Source organism: Oncorhynchus clarkii, chromosome 13 (genome assembly GCF_045791955.1).
Source record: "Oncorhynchus clarkii lewisi isolate Uvic-CL-2024 chromosome 13, UVic_Ocla_1.0, whole genome shotgun sequence".
Taxonomy (NCBI): Eukaryota; Metazoa; Chordata; class Actinopteri; order Salmoniformes; family Salmonidae; genus Oncorhynchus; species Oncorhynchus clarkii.
Window position 1 is genome coordinate 50197685 of NC_092159.1, and position 19069 is coordinate 50216753.

At 42.0% G+C, this 19069-nt stretch overlaps 2 protein-coding genes across 8 annotated transcripts; one reads left to right on the forward strand and one right to left on the reverse strand.

The window, feature by feature from the left end:
- Positions 1-690: 690 nt before the first annotated feature.
- LOC139364983 (interferon-induced 35 kDa protein homolog) lies at positions 691-6344 on the forward strand. 4 transcript variants are annotated; one of them, XM_071102271.1, is made up of 10 exons: positions 691-792; positions 1182-1218; positions 1305-1382; positions 3610-3768; positions 3949-4065; positions 4182-4329; positions 4401-4510; positions 4736-4922; positions 5093-5202; positions 5571-6344. In XM_071102271.1, the coding sequence occupies exons 2-10, from the start codon at positions 1207-1209 to the stop codon at positions 5778-5780; spliced, it is 1131 nt and encodes a 376-aa protein (XP_070958372.1). In that variant the 5' UTR covers positions 691-792; positions 1182-1206; the 3' UTR covers positions 5781-6344. The 4 variants fall into 4 exon arrangements, with proteins under 4 accessions (XP_070958372.1, XP_070958373.1, XP_070958375.1 ...); XM_071102272.1 differs by lacking the exon at positions 1182-1218 and having other exon boundaries at positions 738-792; XM_071102274.1 differs by lacking the exon at positions 691-792 and having other exon boundaries at positions 1081-1218.
- Positions 6345-6487: 143 nt separating this feature from the next.
- On the reverse strand, positions 6488-16462 carry LOC139364984 (branched-chain-amino-acid aminotransferase, cytosolic-like). Of its 4 annotated transcripts, none has more exons than XM_071102275.1 (12): positions 16270-16462; positions 16020-16114; positions 12953-13024; positions 12283-12483; positions 11923-12033; positions 11691-11810; positions 11154-11317; positions 10504-10646; positions 8973-9058; positions 8659-8799; positions 8486-8560; positions 6488-8324 (listed from the first exon to the last, which is right to left on the reverse strand). In XM_071102275.1, the coding sequence occupies exons 1-12, from the start codon at positions 16304-16306 to the stop codon at positions 8283-8285; spliced, it is 1287 nt and encodes a 428-aa protein (XP_070958376.1). In that variant the 5' UTR covers positions 16307-16462; the 3' UTR covers positions 6488-8282. The 4 variants fall into 4 exon arrangements, with proteins under 4 accessions (XP_070958376.1, XP_070958378.1, XP_070958379.1 ...); XM_071102277.1 differs by having other exon boundaries at positions 12283-12653; positions 16270-16396; XM_071102278.1 differs by lacking the exon at positions 16020-16114 and having other exon boundaries at positions 16270-16351.
- Between the last annotated feature and the right edge of the window lie 2607 nt (positions 16463-19069).

Here is a 19069-nt window from a genome sequence, read left to right on the forward strand (position 1 = left end):
TGAGGCCTGTACTCTGGCATTGGATCAATTTGGAGGTGGAGGGTCCGTCATGGACTGAGCTTGTCGTCATTGCAGGCAATCTCAACGCTGTGCGTAACAGGGACGACATCCTCCTCCCTCATGTGGTACCCTTCCTGCAGGCTCATCCTGACATGACCCTCCAGCATGACAATCTCACCAGCCATACTGCTCATTCTGTGTGTGATTTCCTACAAGACAGGAATGTCAATGTTCTGCCATGGCCAGCGAAGAGCCCGGATCTCAATCCCATTGAGCACGTCTGGGACCTGTTGGATGTGAGGGTGAGGGCCAGGGCCATTCCACCCAGAAATGTCCTGGAACTTGCAGGTGCCTTGGTGGAAGAGTGGGGTAACATCTCACAGCAAGAACTGGCAAATCTGGTGCAGTCCATGAGGAGGAGATGCACTGCAGTACTTAATGCAGCTGGTGGCCACACCAGACTGTTACTTTTGATTTGCCAGTTCAGGGACACATTATTCCATTTCTGCTAGTCACATGTGTGGAACTTGTTCAGTTTATGTCTCCGTTGTTGAATCTTGTTATATTCATACACATATTTACACATGTTAGGTTTGCTGAAAATAAACGCAGTTGACAGTGAGAGGACGTTTCTTTTTTTGCTGCATTTATATATATATATATTCAGTAAAAGCTATATATATATATATTCTACCCAAGTGCCTACCTCTTGTCGAAATCTGCCGTGTCGGATTGAAGAAACTGAAACTGAAAGAAAAAGACGTACCATTACACAACAGCTAACTAACTACGGTAAGTGGTTTACTCAGCTTTGTCTTCTATAAAATCGTAACTAAATGACTTTAAACTAATTTTAATTTAAAATGGATTGGACATGTGTTAAGAGTCATACTTTTTTAAATTAAAGATTTAAAATGAACGGTCAATGGTACATGGACGCGTTGATAGTTGGGCCGAATTAAAAAGGAATGTGTAACATTAGCCTATATGAATACCGAAAGCTTTAAACTAGATCGTTTCAAACTACTTATCATTTTATGAAGTGTAGCCTACACTCGACAGTGGAGACGTTGGCTACGTTTAGACAGCCAGCCCAATTCTGATATTCTTCCACTAATTGATCTATCACAGCTCTTTTTCATTATAAACACATTTTCCACGACATTTTATACTCTTTACAGATTAGCGTCAATTTCTCCGACAGTCATGTGTGATGAGGTAAGGGGGACCCCATCTTCAGTGAGTCCTATCATTTTTATTAACAGGCGGCTGACCTAATGGAATTGAATGGAATTGTTTTTCAGGATTTTCCCTTAATGACAGACACCCAGGGATCACAAAACACCTTGGATGGAATCCTACATGCTATCAGCAAATGCAAGGTATATTTGACCAAAGAAAGGATATTGATTGGGAAAGCCCCAAAACTTGTCTGACTCCAGTCACACAAGTCATAGACTGTTCTTTCTGCTACCACATGGCAAGCGGTACCCGAGTGCCAAGTCTAGGACCAAAAGGCTCCTTAACTGCTTCTACCCCCAAGCCAGAAGACAATGAAATGGTCACCAGGACTATTTACATTTGTTTTTAACACTGCTGCTACTCGCTGTTTATCTATTCATAGTCACTTTACCCCTACCTGCATGTACACATTTCCTTGACTATTTGACCCGGTACCCCCTGTATAATGCCTCCTTATTGTTATTTTATTGTTACTTTTTATAATTGGTAAATATTTTCTTAACTCTTTGTCATTGTTGGTTAAGTAAGCATTTCACGGTAAGGTCTACCTACATCTGTTGTATTCGGCGCATGTGACAAAGTTTGAATTGCAAAATAAATGTAATATATATATATATATATATATATACACACAGTGCCTTGCAAAAGTATTCATCCCCCTTAGCATTTTTCCTATTTTGTTGCAATACAACCTGTACATTTTTATTTATTTATTTGGATTTCATGTAATGGACATACACAAAATAGTCCAAATTGGTGAAGTGAAATGGAAAAAAGAACCATACAAATGGAAAGGTGGATCGTGTATATGTATTCACCCCCTTTGCTAAGAAGCCCCTAAATAAGATCTGGTGTAACCAATTACCTTCAGAAGCCACATAATTAATTAAATAAAGTCCACCTGTGTGCGATCTAAGTGTATGTATGTATGTATGTATGTATGTATATATATATATATATATATATATATAACTGTTCTGAAAGGCTGCAACACTGCCAAGAAAGTGGCACCACCAAGCAAGTGGCACCATGGAGACCAAGGTGCTCTCCAAACAGTTCAGGGACAAAGTTGTGGAGAAGCACAGATCAGGGTTGGGTTATAAAAAAATATCAGACATTTTGAACATCCCACGGAGCACCATTAAATCCATTATTTAAAAATGTGAAGAATATGGCACCACAACAAACCTGCCAAGAGAGGGCCGCCCACCAAAACTCACAGGCATTAAGCAGAGAGGCAACAAAGAGACCAAAGATAACCTTGAAGGAGCTGCAAAGCTCCACAGTGGAAATTGGAGTATCTGTCCATAGGACCACTTTAAGCCGTACACTCAACAGAGCTGGGCTTTATGGAAGAGTGGCAAGAAAAAATCCATTGCTTAAAGAAAAAAATAAGCAAACATGTTTGGTGTTCGCCGAACGGCATGTGGGAGTCTCCCCAAACATATGGAAGAAGGTACTCTGGTCAGATGAGACTAAAATGTCGTTTTTTGGCCATCAAGGAAAACTATATCTGGCGCAAACCCAACACCTCTCATCACCCCGAGTACACCACAACCACAGTGAAGCATGGTGGTGGCAGCATCATGCTGTGGGGATGTTTTTCATCGGTAGGGATTGGGAAGCTGGTCAGAATTGAAGGAATGATGGATGGCGCTAAATACAGGGAAATTATTGAGGGAAACCTGTTTCAGTCTTCCAGAGATTTGAGACCGAGATGGAGGTTCACCTTCCAGCAGGACAATGACCCTAAGCATACTGCTAAAGCAACACTTGAACGGTTTAAGGGGAAACATTTAAATGTCTTGGAATGGCATAGTCAAAGCCCCAACCTCAATCCAACTGAGAATCTGTGATATGACTTAAAGATTGCTGTACACCAGCGGAACCCATCCAACTTGAAGGAGCTGGAGCAGTTTTACCTTGAAGAATGGGCAAAAATCCCAGTGGCTAGATGTGCCAAGCTTATAGAGACATACCCCAAGAGACTTGCAGCTGTAATTGCTGCAAAAGGTGGCTCTACAAAGTATTGACTTTGGGGGGGTGAATAGTTATGCACGCTCACGTTTTCTATTTTTTTTGTCTTATTTCTTGTTTGTTTTCAAAGTGGTAGGCATGTTGTGTAAATCAAATGATACAAACCCCCCCAAAAATCTATTTTAATTCCAGGTTGTAAGGCAACAAAATAGAAAAAATGCCAAGGGGGTGAATACTTTCGCAAGCCACTGTGTGTGTATATATAGATATATAGAGAGCGTTAGAGAAAGAGAGGCTTTGTCTACTGTATAATAATTAATGCATATTTAATCTCCTTGGTTTGTGAGTGTAGCCTATGGCTCAAGGGCCTCATAGAATCTGTGTTCTCAGGTTCAACACAATCAGTTGCTGAAGGAGCAGCAGGACCTGTCCAGAGCCAGGGATGACCAGGAGGACCTTGCTAATCAGTTCAGACAACGCGTAGTCAAACTGAGGATATCTCTGGAAGAGGATGACAACAACCAAGCCAGGGATGTAGACTCTGAAAGGGTATGACAACCTCTCACAAACCACTAAACCGAAGATCAACACTAGAATTAACATTTGTCTTAGGATGTCACTATATTTCGCTTTTCCTATACTTAGTGGCTTTTTGCGGGGTTGAGAGAGGTCTTGATAGAGGTTTTGGATTCTGCCTGAATGACTGATAGGAGTAATGTTTCTCTGCAGAAGAAGATAGCTGCCCTGCATGATGAGGAGAGTAGACTGAAGAGGGAGATCCAGAGAGCAGAGGAAGAACTGCAGCTTGAGGAGGAGAGCACCCACCACCTCAAGCAGCAGACTGATGTAGGGCCACACCCCAAAACTCAGGAGCTGTATTATTAGTCTTAGTGTGGCTGTGTACTGTAGGATGTGTGTTGAGATTTAGTTGACTATTGAAGATGGTCTCTCTTGGTTTTTAGGTGTCTACTGCTGCAGTGCCTGAAAAGAAGGTTGTGTTCACTGGAGAAACGGGTGATGGCGCAAACACACTCAATTTTAATGTGAAGCCACATATAGTGTATCCAATGGAGGAGGGCACTGCACTGATCACTTTTGAGGATGAGGAAGGTAAGACTGAAACCTTCACTCTGTAGCACCTATTTTATTTAGGTGGTTATTATACCGCCTTTCCTCCACAGTGGCCCAGAAGATCCTGAGCCTGAGGGAGCATAAGGTGGATCTATGTGGGGATTGTGCCATCACTCTGGAGGCCAAGCTCGTACAGCTGCTGGTGCCCTGTCAAGTAGAGGTACAACCACAGAGACCCATCTCCATTCACTAGTGTTTAGGTGTCAGGAAGATGATGTAATGAGTGCAATACAAGGGCCTGAACAACACTGTGGCTCTGTTATGAACAGTGCCATGTGCAGAATAACTTGGATTACATCCAGTTAGTTTATTTCATTTGTATGTATGTCATTGCATTCCTTTGTGTGAACCAGTGTCTGTGTGTGCACCTGTCTCTCTACCTCAGATGGACACCGAGGTATGTTCCCGCCGTATCCTGGTTTCCAACCTGCCCAAGAAGGCCGGGGAGGACCGCTTACTTGACAAACTGGAGATCCACTTTGCCAAGAGCAAGAATGGAGGGGGGGAGGTGGAAGAGTCTGACATGCTGCATGATTCTGGCAACGTGGTCATCACTTTTACAGAAAACAATAGTACGCAAGTCAAGTTCCTGTCGGAAAATGTCGTTTTCTTCATAAAGGGAAAAAGCTCAGACTAATGAATTTTCATCATAATGTTATTTCTGTCCATTCCTTCTGACTTTATATAATGAGAAATGTACAACTTTTGATTATCTGAGCGTACTGTGCATTGTTTACCACAGTTGCCAAAGGCCTGACTGGCAAGCTGTACCACGATGTGGAGTTTGAAAAAGGGAGGAAGCACAGTGTGAAGGTGACTCCATTTCTGAACGGAGAGATCACAAGTTTCCAGGTAAGCAGATTTCATGTTCATGGCCATGAGTTTATCCCTTTAACTCCATGACAACCAGACTATAAAATAAGCAATTTATCATAGGCCAACTACACTATCAGCAGAAACACCTTTATGCCTAGTGAAATCAATTCTGAGAGTAATGTTATAAACCATACACAGTATCAGCCTGTGGTTGTGCCCCCATTCAAATTTGGTTACAAGTTACAACTACAATGGGATTGTTATTCAATTAGGAAACTCAAGGCCCTATACACAAGATAGTAGGTGCTTAACTCATTGTTTGGGACTTACAAGCTAGTCTAACCATTAGTGTCTAGAAGCTGTCTGCAGTAAAGCAATATCCTCCAATCTGACCCCTCTACCAGACACGGCTGTCAGCATGTGGGCGTACTGTGCTGCTGACTGGCATTCCTGCCGTCATGGAGCAGGAGAACCTGCAGGACCTGCTAGAGATCCACTTCCAGAAGACCAGTAACGGTGGGGGAGAGGTGGACGCCTTCCTCTACAACCCCCTGGGGCAGCACACCCTGGCCCTGTTCGAGGAGGACTGTCCCACTGAAGACCAGAGCCAGTGAGAGGGCCAGGCACTGATAGCCCTCCCCCTAGTGAGCTCAACAGACACCTTTCTATTGCTGCTCATCTTTCCCATCTCAGTACAGGATCAGTTAAATCCAGCCAGGGGATCTAATCCTGGCCTGCTATCAGCATGTTCTGATAGAGGTATGATCTCATCTTTCAATCAAATGCTAATCTTCGGGGTTGGCACTGTGCCAAAGCTTTTGTCTGAGGTTGTCTTTTCCTGTTTTAAAACATAATTTGGTAGAACCATCTATTTATATAGCATTTCTGATTATGTATGCAGATCATTTTGGGTGAAACGTTTTTAGTGAAGAAAAAATATTCAGAACAAAAGTTGCCAAAGAAATGTAAATTATGCTTGACAACACTAATTTAGATATCTTCAAGTTAACATTTAGAAGGAATGTGTATTCTACAGCTCTCTAAAGGGGTCAATATTTAGTGTTCTATAATCATGGTATTCTATTGTTTTCTGTCAATCTTAGTATTGAATGAGCAATCCTGTACGGTAGAATCAGTGATTGTAATAAAGTCTGTCCAATGGACCAAGTCAGACATTACGATGGTGTGTGTGTGTGGTTCGTTCATTATTACTGAGAAGGGACTACACTGACAATGTGAGATTTAAGTTTTAATCGAGTAAAGTGCATGAGCATCAAAGCAGTACAAATAGTTTAGCAAAACCACATCCAGTCAGACAATGGAACACAGATGGAGTTTATTGTAAAAATCTAGTAACAATGTCCCACAACAAAAACACAAAGATCCAGCAGGATAGCCTAGTGCAACCACTATAAACAAGTTAGATCCACAGGACAACGACAGTCCACACACCCGGTCAGGCACTTAGGGAGGAATGGAGAAAACCAAGCGATATGAAAGAGGCAAATACATTAATAGAAAGGAAAGCAGCAGGGTGAGGACATAAACCTGGATATACAGTTCATAATTGGGAAGACGGTTGTTCCAATTGACAAGATAAACCCACAGACAAAACTACTCATTGTTACCTTAAGTTTACATAATGATTACACACAACCTAGTGCAGAAGTCAGTCTATAGCATCTATTGAACATGGTCTCTCTCATACTCTGAAGTCTACATTATAAACTGGTTGGCTGACAGCCGTGGTTTATCAGACTGTATACCACGGATATGACAAAACAGGTATTTTTACTGCTCTAATTAAGTTGGTAACCAGTTTATAATAGCAATACGGCACCTGGGGTTTGTGGTATATGGCCATTATACCACGGCTTAGGGTTGAGTCCAGGCACTCCGCGATGCATTGTGCATAAGAACAGCCCTTAGCTGGGGTATATTGGCCATATACCACACTTCCTCGTGCCTTATTGCTTAATAAGACATCAAAGGGGTTTGTGGTATATGGCCAATATATCACGACTACGGGCTGAATCCAGGCACTCCGCGTTGCGCATATGAACAGCCCTTAGCCATGGTATATTGGCCATATACCTCGGGCCTTATTGCTTAAGTATATCATGTAGCTATAGCTAACCTCTTTGTGTATGCTTGAGTTCACTTGGACCTCTTCATTTTAATCTCAATCTTTTCAACATCACTTTCTTAGTGGCATCTTTCCAATCCAGAAAGACACGCGATCACTTGACTGACTTTCTTCTGCTCAGTCACACACATGCACACTTGACTTAAATCAAACTAAGGTCAGTGTAAACTCATTTCTAGGAGATTGTTGAAAAGCACCTCTGGTGTCAATATGGTATGTATAACCATTTGTATTCCTGGCCTGATATACATAGGTTCTACAACAACAAAAAGTATTTTAAATCATATTCTACTTCCTCAGGTTATATAGTGACATTTAGAAAGTAACAAATCCTGTGACGTGGTTTTGATCTGATCCGTTCCTACAATCAACACGTTCCTTATGATGTCAGCCAGTGAAAATGTCTAACAGACTCAATTGTTCCTATTAAGTACCTGTAAAAAGTTATTCCCATATTGCAAATGACCAATAACTTACCAGTAATCCCCTACAATAGTTGTGCGTATTGCATATTTAAACTATTACAACAATACATCAGTTTGTGTCTAATAGCATGGACAACCCTATAGACCATCTCAGGTAGTGTTTATTAAAAAGCTTGGAGGACGATTTCTTCTGTAACCTGTGCTACAGTATGATAAAGGACTGAATAGGAAGAAGACTGACTTTGTTCCTAATACAGACTAGACTAGGTAGGTTGAACCGAGGCTGCGGCCGTTTCACAGCATTACTTATACAGTATTGTGTAACTGTCGGTATTCCATGCAAGTTGCAACATTTGAATGACAGACTAACCCTATCCCTTTACAAGTCCCCGCAGAAACACCAGGAGTAACAGACGTGACCTGTTCATCTCTGCCGGTCTGCCAGCCTATCAGAAGGAGTGCATTATGGGTTGTGCTGAAGCTGCTGGTCTTGAAGATGGAGCGGGGGACTGGTCGCGATATGATTGGCATGTGCAAACTGCCAATTAAACGACCAGTGGTGTCCATTCACTCTGTTTCCGGCCATACTGAGGAGTGGATGGCGCCAGGAGAAGTGAAGAGTGGAAACAAAAAAAGAGCATCATCTTTATTTTGTTGCTTAGAGCAAAATGTATTTAGTTCTAATTAATATCGGAGGGAAGTACTCTGTTTAAAGGGTCAAAGCAAGCATTAGGGCAGACCTGCTTACCTGCATGTCTGTCAGCTCTTTGTGGAATCGCTTGGCCAGGTCTGGACCATTCTGCATTGTAGGAATTTGGTAGGTCTGAGGGAGGGGAGAGAGAATATAATCTGGAGCATTTTGTTTGAGGGCAAAACAAAAGGGTTTCAGAAAAATGTAAATAAACCAAGGCTTGTGGTTACCTTCCCTTTGTAGAGCAGGCTGCCGACGGGACAGACCACACACGCCGTCCCGGCACCAAACACCTCCGTAATCCTGCCTGAGTCCAGAGCACCGAGCAGCTCCTTCATGCCCATGGTGCGCTCTGTCACTTTGAACTCTCCCTGAAGGAAACAAAACAAGTCCGTATGACTGTCAATCACTAGAATTCCAATAAAATAATTCTGCTAACCATCTTCTATGTCAATGGATTACACTGGTCTTAAATCCTCTCTATTGGTTCTCAAATAACTTTGATCTTTTCTCATTATAACCTCCCTCTTCCTCCCCTACTTACCCATTCTCTGGCCAGGTCTAGCAGAGACTGTCTGGTGACTCCTGGGAGAATGATGCCATCTAGAGGAGGAGTCAGCAACTCTCTCTCTGCATACAAACAGGTACTCTTACTCACATGCATAAGCTGTACACCGTTGTTTGGAGTTGAACAGAATTCACCATTTCAAGTTGAACAGAAACATTAACATCCAACAGGGGGAAGCACTGACACAGCCTATTTTGACAGTCTAGACAGACACTAAGCGAACAAACAGACATACAGACTAGAGACAGTCAAATAGACATACGGTACCTTCAGAAAGTATTCATACCCCTTCACCTAGTCTGCATTTTTGTGTTACAGCCTGAATTCAAAATGGATTAAATATTTTTCTAAAATCTCTCAATCTACACACAATACCCCACAATGACAAAGTGAAAAGCACATTTTTGCACATTTATTGAAAATGAAATACAGAAATCTCATTTACGTGTACATACCCGAGTCAACACTTTGTCGAAGCACCTTCGGCAGTTATTACAGCTGTGAGTCTGTGTAAATCTCTATGAGCTTTCCCCACCTGGATTGTGCAACATTTGCCCATTATTATTTCCAAAATTCTTCAAGCTCTGTCAAATTGGTTATTGATCATTGCTAGACAACCACTTTCAGGTCCTGACATAGATTTTCAAGTAGATGTAAGTCAAAACTGTAACTCGGCTACTCAGAAACATTGAGTCTTATTTTGAGGTAGAGTTGGCCTTGTGTTGTAGGTTATTGTCCCGCTGTAAGGTGAATTCATCTCCCAGTGTCTGGTGGAAAGCAGACAACCAGGTTTTCCTCTAGGATTTTACCTGTGCTTAGCTCCATTTATTTTTTATCCTGAAAACCTCCCCAGTCCTTAACAATTACAAGCATACCCATAACATGATACAGCCATCACTATGCTTGAAAATATGGAGTGGTACTCAGTAATGTGTTGTATTGGATTTGCCCTAAACATAACACTTTGTATTCAGGACAAAAAGTGAATTGCTTTGCCACATATTTTGCTGTATTACTTAAGTGCCTTGTTGCAAACAGGATGAATGTTTTAGAATATTTTTATTCGTACAGGCTTCTTTTTCCCCCCACTCTGTCATTTAGGTTAGTATTGTGGAGTAGCTACATAGTTGCATTGGAAAACCTCCCTGGTCTTTGTGGTTGATTCTGTGTTTGAAATTCACTGCTCAACTGAAGGACCTTACAGAAAATTGTATGTGTGGTGTATGAGGTAATCATTAATAAATCATGTTGATTACTATTATTGCACACAGAGTGAGTCCATGCAACGTATGTGACTTGAACTTATTTAGGCTTGCCAGGGATTGAATACTTATTGACTCAAGACGTTTCGGATTTTAATTTTACATTATCTCTGGCCTATTGTAGGCCAGTGATAAAATCTAAATTTAATCAATTTTAAATTCAGGTTGTAACAACATTTGGAAAAAGTCAAGGGTTGTGAATACATTCTGAAGGCGCCGTACAGACGACAGACAGTGAAACAGACCTCCTCCCTCATTCGTCCAGTAGATGAAGAGGTTCATGGTGCCGACCTCTGTGATCTCCTCCTGCTCTCCATACAGCCACAGGACCTGCTGACAGCCCTGCTTTATAGCCTCATTCTGCACTGCTATAGTAGGCCCATAGTTACTGACAGAGAGGGGAGAGAGACAGAAAGTATGAGAGTGAAAGGGAGGAACAGACATGGGAGAGAGGAGGGGTGATGGAATATTTCATTTCAGAAGGCAGCTCCCTTGGAAACACACAACCCTCATAAACAGCTCCTCCTGCTGGGGGGGCTGACCTTGTGAGAGAGGTCAAACAACATGGCTACCAGAGGACAGACAGGACATTAAGTTCATGTTCAGCTAACATGCAGCCAACATGTTGTCTAGAGGAATGTGCATGGTTAAAATAGCTAAACAATTACATTATAAGCCTCAAACTGTCTCTATTCAGAAGTAAACTTGGGGCCCCAGAGTCAGACCATATCTTCATAATTCCATGACGTTATACAAGAGTTGTTATATAGCTAATAAGCTATTAAGAAACCACTCCTTTTTCAGAAATTCCAACGCAACAAAGCAACCCATTGTTGCTGTCGCAAATTATTGAGTCACTTCTACTTGGAAGTGTGTGTGTTAGTGTGATACTCACCCCCCCATCTTGTAGGCTCCGACCCCCCCTCTCCAGGCCCTGACATAGCTTGGGTCTGCCAGCAGAGAGACTGGGCTGAAGGCCCCTGTGGTAAAGTAGGGCCCTACAGGACCCACGATGCAAAATAGTAGGGCTTGGCTGGCCCTCGACACACCCAGGGAAGGCTAAGGCCAGGAGGGGGAGAGGGGAGGAAGGAGAGGGGTGTTACTGGAGGAAACAGTGACAGCGCTATGTCACTACCTAGGGCTAAGTGTAGATGGTTAAAAAATAGATATGATCATTATTTTTCTTTAACTAGGCAAGTCAGTTAAGAACCAGTTCTTATTTACAATGAAGGCCAAGGAACAGTGGGTTAACTGCCTTGCTCAGGGGCAGAACGATAGATTTTTACCTTGTCAGCTCAGGGTTTCGATCTAGCAACCTTTCAGTTACTGGCCCAATGCTCTAACCACTAGGCTACCTGCCCCCACCCCCAATGTGAAATATGAAACCATGGAGACGGTCTCCTGTGTCTGTGAGAGGGGGAGCAGTGCTCACCTCAATCCCAATGTAGGTGGGTCTGATGTAGAGGCTGGCGTCTAGGGAGTAGGGGACCCAGTCCTGGTCCACCTCCACCAGCTTCCTGATGCACTCCAACAGCTCCACCTTATCAAACAACTACACAGAGACGGGAGGGACAGAGGACCTGTAACTACTTGGTTCAGTTCAATTGAGTGGAAAACCAGCGCTTACATGGGGTTCTTCAGGACCAGGTCTGAGAGAGACTCACAGGGAGACAGCTGCGTTCAGCAGTGCGGTGCATCCTCTCCATGTTCAGGTTGGGTCTGAACAGACGGATGTGATTGTCCACCCCTCTGAATGCCTTCATGCCCTCAAACAGCTGAGAGACAGACACAGACATACTGTTCATACATCTGGCAGAATGAACCATCTCTGAAAGAATAAGCTAGGTGACTGGTATCAAGGACCGAGGTCTCAGTAAGACAGTGCTAGCCTCGTCAGGCAAATTGACCACTGCGCTCACATTTCCTTTATGAAACAGAATGTAAACTATTGCGACATCTGTCTGGTTTAAGAGGCTAACATAGCCAAATGTCTCCTATGTCTGCACTATGGCTCCTTCTCTCACCTCTATGGAGTAGTGCAGGGCAGAGGTGGCAGGGTGCAGCGACAGGTTCTGAAAGGGCTTGATCTGGGGAACCTTCCAGCCCTCTTTCTCTGACCAATAGACGGTCAGCATGTGGTCTGAAAACTGCTTGCCAAACACCAGGGAGGCGGGGTCTGGCTTGGGCTTCCCTGCAGTGTTGCGCTCGATAGTGAGGTCTGCGGCCTGAGACAGGAAGCGGGGCGGAGCAGAAGAGACAGACGGACAGACAGACGAGGAGGGGAAAGGAACAGAGCGAGGGCCGAACACAATGATTTTCTTTATTGTAATGAAAGGGCTTGCTTGGAGTGGAAATTAATGGTGGTCTTGGGAGCCAATTAAGCACTTCAATTAAACTGAATTAAATAATCAAAGCACAAGGAAGTGAGAGAAGGGAAGAAAGGGTACAGAGTCACGTGGTGGACTTTGATCAAAAGACCCCCGGGCTGACTGGTAGGCTACTGAACACGTGCCAAATGACACTTCTACCTGTAAACAAGCTTCAGCCGGCCTCTGTTAATAAACAGCCATGCCTTAGAGTCATGCCAAGCTCCTAAAAACCTCCTGTGTTGGGGGTTGTGATGACTCAGACAATAGAGTAATACAATGACTCAGGAAACTGTCTCAGGGTCATTACTTCTCCTTTATATATTACCTTGAATGAGCTGGCAAACCGCAACGACCCCATAGAGTAGGGGATGGCTTGAATGAACCATCCATGAAGTGCCTAATAAACAAGAGAAAACATTACAGTTAATAATCTCTGTAAAGTTAAAAGAATATAGGCTATCAGAATTCACATTATGACAAATAACCTACTAAGAACCTTGTAATACAATCTACTCCCACTTTGGAAACTTGCCTTCTCAACCAAGATGACAATGTTGTCCCTCTTGTAGATAGATGTAAAACAGTAAAGCACCACGTGTCTGGCGTGACATTTTATATATATATATAGTGTTCAATACCTGCAAAGTGTAAGGGACAGCTGGAGCAAAGCAGTAGGCTGTAAATACACTAATAATATATATATATATATAATATATACACACACACAAAAAGGTATGTGGACACCCCTTCAAAACTAGTGGATTTGGCTATTTCAGCCACACCCATTGCTGACACATGTATAAAATTGAGCACACAGCCATGCAACCTCCATAGACAAACATTGGTAGTAGAATGGCCTTACTGAAGGACTGTGACTTTCAACGTGGCTCCGTCATAGCATGCACCCTTCCCAACAAGTCAGTTCGTCAAATTCCTGCCCTGCTAGAGCTGCCCCGGTCAACTGTAAGTGCTCTTATTGTGAAGTAGAAACATCTAAGAGCAACAACGTCTTAGCCGTGAAGTGGTAGACCACACAAGCTCACAGAACGGGACTGCCAAGTGCTGAAGCGCGTAAAAAATTGTCTGTCCTCGAATTGCAAAACTCACAACCGAGTTCCAACCTGCCACTGGAAGCAACGACAGTACAATAACTGTTCGTCGGGAGCTTCATGAAATGGGTTTCCATGGCCAAGCAGCCGCACACAAGCCTAAAATCACCATGCGCAATGCCAAGCGTCGGCTGGAGTGGTGTAAAGCTTGCCGCCATTGGACTCTGGAGCAGTGGAAACGCGTTCTCTGGTGTGATGAATCACACTTCACCATCTGGCAGTCCGACGGACAAATCTGTGTTTGTCCAATGCCAGGAAAACACTACCTGCCCCAATACATAGTAACAACTGTAAAGTTCGGCGGAGGAGGAATAATGATCTGGGGCTGTTTTTCATGGTTCGGGCTAGGCCCCTTAGTTCCAGTGAAGGGAAATCTTAATGCTACAGCATACAATGACATTGTAGACGATTATGTGCTTCCAACATTGTGGCAACAGTTTGGGGAAGGCCTTTTCCTGTTTCAGCATGACAAAGTGTGGTCCATACAGAACTGGTTTGTTGAGATCGGTGTGGAAGAACTTGACTGGCCTGCACAGAGCCCTGACCTCAACCCCATCATACAACTTTGGGATTAATTGGAAGTCCTTACACAACCTGGATGTTTGTTTTGGGTTATTGTCCTGTTGAAAAACAAATGATAGTGGGACTAAGCCCAAACCAGATGGGATGGCGTATCGCTGCATAATGCTGTGGTAGCCATGCTGGTTAAGTATGCCTTGAATTCTAAATAAATCACAGACAGTGTCACCAGCATAGCACCCCCACACCATCACAACTCCTACATGCTTCACGGTGGGAACCACACATGCAGAGATCATCCATTCACCTACTCTGCGTCTCACAAAGACACAGCAGTTGGAACCAAAAATCTAAAATGTGGTATCTTCTTATTATTGATGTCCTTTAGTAGTTGGTTCATTGCAGCAATTCCACCATGAAGGCCTGATTCACAGTCTCCTCTGAACAGTTGATGTTGAGATGTGTCTGTTGAACTCTGAAGCATCTATTTGGGCTGCAATCGGAGGTGCAGTTAACTCTAATGAACTTATCCTCTGCAGCAGAGGTAACACTGGGTCTTTCTTTCCTGTGGCGGTCCGCATGAGAGCCAGTCATAGCCAGTCATAGCGCTTGATGGTTTTTGCGACTGCACTTGAAGAAACTTTCAAAGTTCTTTAAATTTTCCGCATTGACTGACCTTCATGTCCTAAAGTAATGGACTGTTGTTTCTCTTTTCTTATTTGAGCTGTTCTTGCCATAATATGGACATCGTCTTTTACCAAATAGGGCTATCTTCTGTATACCACCCCTACCTTGTCACAACAACTGATTGGCTCAAACACATTAAGGAAAGAAATTCCACAAATTCACTTTTAACAAGGCACATCTGTTAGTTGAAATGCATTCCAGGTAACTACCTCATGAAGCTGGTTGAGAGAATGCCAAGAATTTGCAAAGCTGTCATCATGGCAAAGGGAGGCTACTTTGAAAAATCTCAAATATATTTTGATCTGTTTAACACTTTTTAGGTTACGACATGATTCCATAACTTGTGTTATTTCATAGTTGACGTCTTCACTAGTAACCTACAATGTAGACAATCTACAATAGTAAAAATAAATTAAAACCTTTGAATGAGTAGGTGTCCAAACTTTTGACTGGTACTGTATGTTTTGGCCTGTCTTGTGAAGGTATGCGGAGAGAGAGAGAGCGTGTCTGTGTGTTGGAGACATAGCCAACACCTCATAGCAGGCATGCCATTTCTAGGGAAAACCACCTCTTTTACAATGAAACGTAATTTGACACTGTATTTCCATGCATTGAGATTTCGCTTTTATCGTAAAAAAACACTGTTCACATTTTAAAGCTTACATCTGTAGATTGACTGGCTAAAGATTCGGAATAATGTAATCCACCCTAAATATTCATTACTGCACTGTTATTTTGCATAACAATGAAAATATGTTTAAAGATGCTATTTTTACGCCACACATTTATTTATCACCCCCGCTCCGAATACTGGCGCAAAGACACCCATAGGCCTATTCATATGTGACTGCACGCTTTATGTCCACACTGCCAACATGAATAACGTCACCAAAAGCAGTAGCTGATAGACTGAAGGTAAAGCAGCGCGGACGAGTAGCACATCAGTTAAACAAGTAAATAGTAGAGGTCCATTAACTCTTGCTTGTTCAACACATTAGCCCCACATTGTTAACTATTTACAGAGACGATCGAGATAAACAGACAATAGCGATATAAGAGAGTGATCTTTGGACTCACCGTCCTCAGAGCTGCCATCGCCGCTACGTAGCTAATGAATGGTAAATGTGTCCGTGTGGGAGCAAATTCTATAAGCAGTGCGTTCCGTATTGGACCTTGGCATAATGACAACAATGTTCTTGAGATTAAAATAATAAAACACCAACCATGTCCAAATTCGTATCTGATATATATTTCTTATATATTTCATTTGTAAATTGTGCAAGAATAGGTTTGCAAATTCCATTGAATTTCAAGGTGGCTATTTTACCTTTACACGAAATAATAAAGACGTCATCTGAAGACATGCTGGTATGAATACTGAATTCATTGTTAATAAAATATACAGCAAATTATATTGGAAGATGATAATAGTCAGCACAGCAGTGTGTTGTTGAAGATGACATAGGCGTGACGAATCTCTGCCATCTGGTTGGACAAAACAGACACAGTTAGATGGGTTCGAATAAACGAGGTTAATCAAGTTCAAACGACCAAGAGTGGAGATGGCCACGATTGGTCTACGAACGGGGAGTTGTAGCAATCTTGTTATTTGATTGGACGTCGTGCTTTCGGTGGGATGGGCATTTAAATACTACAACGTAACCATCGTTTGGATGTGTATTTGTTATATAATGCATAATTTCTCCTGTAATATTGTATAAATCTTTGTAATAATAATACGTTGAACCCTGTCGTTTTCTTTACATGCCAATGTTGTCCATCAGCATTCAGCACACTTGCATTGTCCAATACCGTGTCCACAAAGATTGTCTATTATATTAACAAGATAGTCAAGTGGCAGCTCTAAAAATAGAAATGCATGTCCTCAAAGATGGAAGATAGACGGGAGGAGGCGAGATCAGGTGGGACCATTCTAGCCAATGAGGAAAAGGAAGGCCGAACAGGCCCCCATTAATATCGACAGGACTGAAGTGAAGCGGGTCAAGAGTTTCAAGTTCCATGGTGTCCACATCACTAGCAAACTATCAAACACACCAAAACAGTTGTCATGAGGGCACGACAACACCTTTTCTCCCTCAGGAGAATGAAAAGATTTGGCATGGGTCCCCAGATCCTCAAAAAGTTTTACAGCTGAGTAAAACATATTGCTTCACATTTTCCTCTCTGGTGTGCATATGGAAAGCTGATGCAACTCTCGGGAAGCATTTCCCGGTTGCACACATTTTATGATCTTTGGGTTTCACAACTTCTTCTAGTGCACCACTGAAATATACAGTATATTAAATACTAGGCACTCTGGCTATCACACTCACATAACCTATGTAGCTAAGCCTACTGACTGAAAATAATGAATTTACCTTACATGCAAGTGGATGCTATCCTATGGGAGGGTTGCAAAATATTTTGTCTAATATATGTCTAATTGTTACTAATCAAATTAATTTTACTGTATTCAAAATGTGTGTATTGTAAATAAAAAATATTGGCATAAGTGAGGTTGCATAATCTATTCCAAGTAACCTAAGTTTAATCAATGTGGGCATCTGTGTTTTTTGGAGCCTGAATCACCTGTTGGTCTAGTTTCATTTAATGTTGAATTAGGCCTACTCTGGGGATTTCTCCTGGGGATTTGTTCTACCCTGCAGCAAAACAAATGACAAATCCATGTCACTGAGATTTGTGCTCTGGAGTTTGGAGCATTGTGAAGAACATTAAAATCATTCAAAATACTTCACCAGAAAGCATGACTTAGCCACAGAGGATCATTAGCTTATTTAAAAAAAATAGCAGTGGATTGTTTAAAATCACAAGCATGTAGGCCTATATGCCTAGTTGGGAAGCATTTCAACTTGGGCAGCACATGTAGAAATAGGCCTAGCTAATTATTGAGATGAGGCTGTCAGTGAAAAGCAATGCATCTAAAATATGTGTGAAGATAATGTGTCTCGACTATCATTTGAAATTTTGAGACAAGAAAAGGGGGGGGGGGGGGGGTGATTATTGGTGCATCTCTCTTCAGAATGCGCTCAGCTCTCCAGAATGTGATTAGCTGTCTCCCGCCAGTTCTTGCGCATTCCTTGTTTGTATTAATTGTTTGACTGTTGAGTGTTCTTTTTTATAAACTCACCTTTACGTATGTCACCAGTAGTACATTTACCGTTAATCTGCATCATTTGGTTACATTCAATTCGGTTAATGCATGGAGGACAATTCCACCCCAAAACAATATTTTGGTATTTGTTTAATTAGTCCATTGATTACATAATCCCAAAATGTTTTGCTTGTCAGCACTCAAGTTTTCAAGACATGTAATTTTACAGCAAAATGCATCATGTGGGGATGATTTCTGTATTTGGAAAGTAACATATCTTGAAAACTTGATTGCTGACATGCAAAACATTTTTTACATTTATTTTTTATTTCACCTTTATTTAACCAGTAGGCCAGTCATTTATAACTACGACCTGGCCAAGATAAATCTAATCAGTGCGATACCAACAACACAGAGTTACACATGGAATAAACAAACATACAGTCAATAACACAATATAAAAATATATATACAGTGTGTGTAAATGTAGTAAGATTAGGAAAGTAAGGCAATAAATAGGCCATAGTGGCAAAATAATTACAATTTAGCAATTAACACTGGAATGGTAGATGTGCAGAAGATGAATGTGCAAATAGAGATACTGGGGTGCAAAAGAGCAAAAAAAACAAAAAACAATATGAGCTAGTTGGGTGGGCTGTTTGCCAGAGGTGGGACCAAGTCATAGTTTTACAAGTCACAAGTAAGTCTCAAGTCTTAGCACTCAAGTCCCAAGTCAAGACAGGCAAGTCCGAGTCAAGTATCAAGTCCTAAACTTTGAGTTTCGAGTCCTAAACAAGTCATAATGTGCTCTTCACCAAATGTAATACCATTTCATATTTTTAACAAGAGTAATAGTATATGATATTTACGCAAATCATGAATGCTTTCAAAAATATCTATATATTTATTACTTTCCAAATAAACGTTATATTTCCATGGAAATACACACCCACCCAATAGTGATCGACTATCGAGGATCGCTATGGGGCGAAATCGGGCTATGTAGGCTTGTACA

Excerpts from the sequence above, each read along its gene's own strand:
- LOC139364984 (XM_071102275.1), bottom strand. The coding sequence starts at position 16,306 with ATGTCTTCAGATGACGTCTTTATTATTTCGTGTAAAG. Across the intron at positions 16,115-16,269 it reads CTTTATTATTTCGTGTAAAG|GTCCAATACGGAACGCACTG; the intron begins GTAAAATAGCCA and ends CATTATGCCAAG. Across the intron at positions 11,318-11,690 it reads CCACCTACATTGGGATTGAG|CCTTCCCTGGGTGTGTCGAG; the intron begins GTGAGCACTGCT and ends TCCTGGCCTTAG.
- LOC139364983 (XM_071102271.1), top strand. Across the intron at positions 1,383-3,609 it reads ATGCTATCAGCAAATGCAAG|GTTCAACACAATCAGTTGCT; the intron begins GTATATTTGACC and ends CTGTGTTCTCAG. Across the intron at positions 4,066-4,181 it reads ACCTCAAGCAGCAGACTGAT|GTGTCTACTGCTGCAGTGCC; the intron begins GTAGGGCCACAC and ends CTTGGTTTTTAG.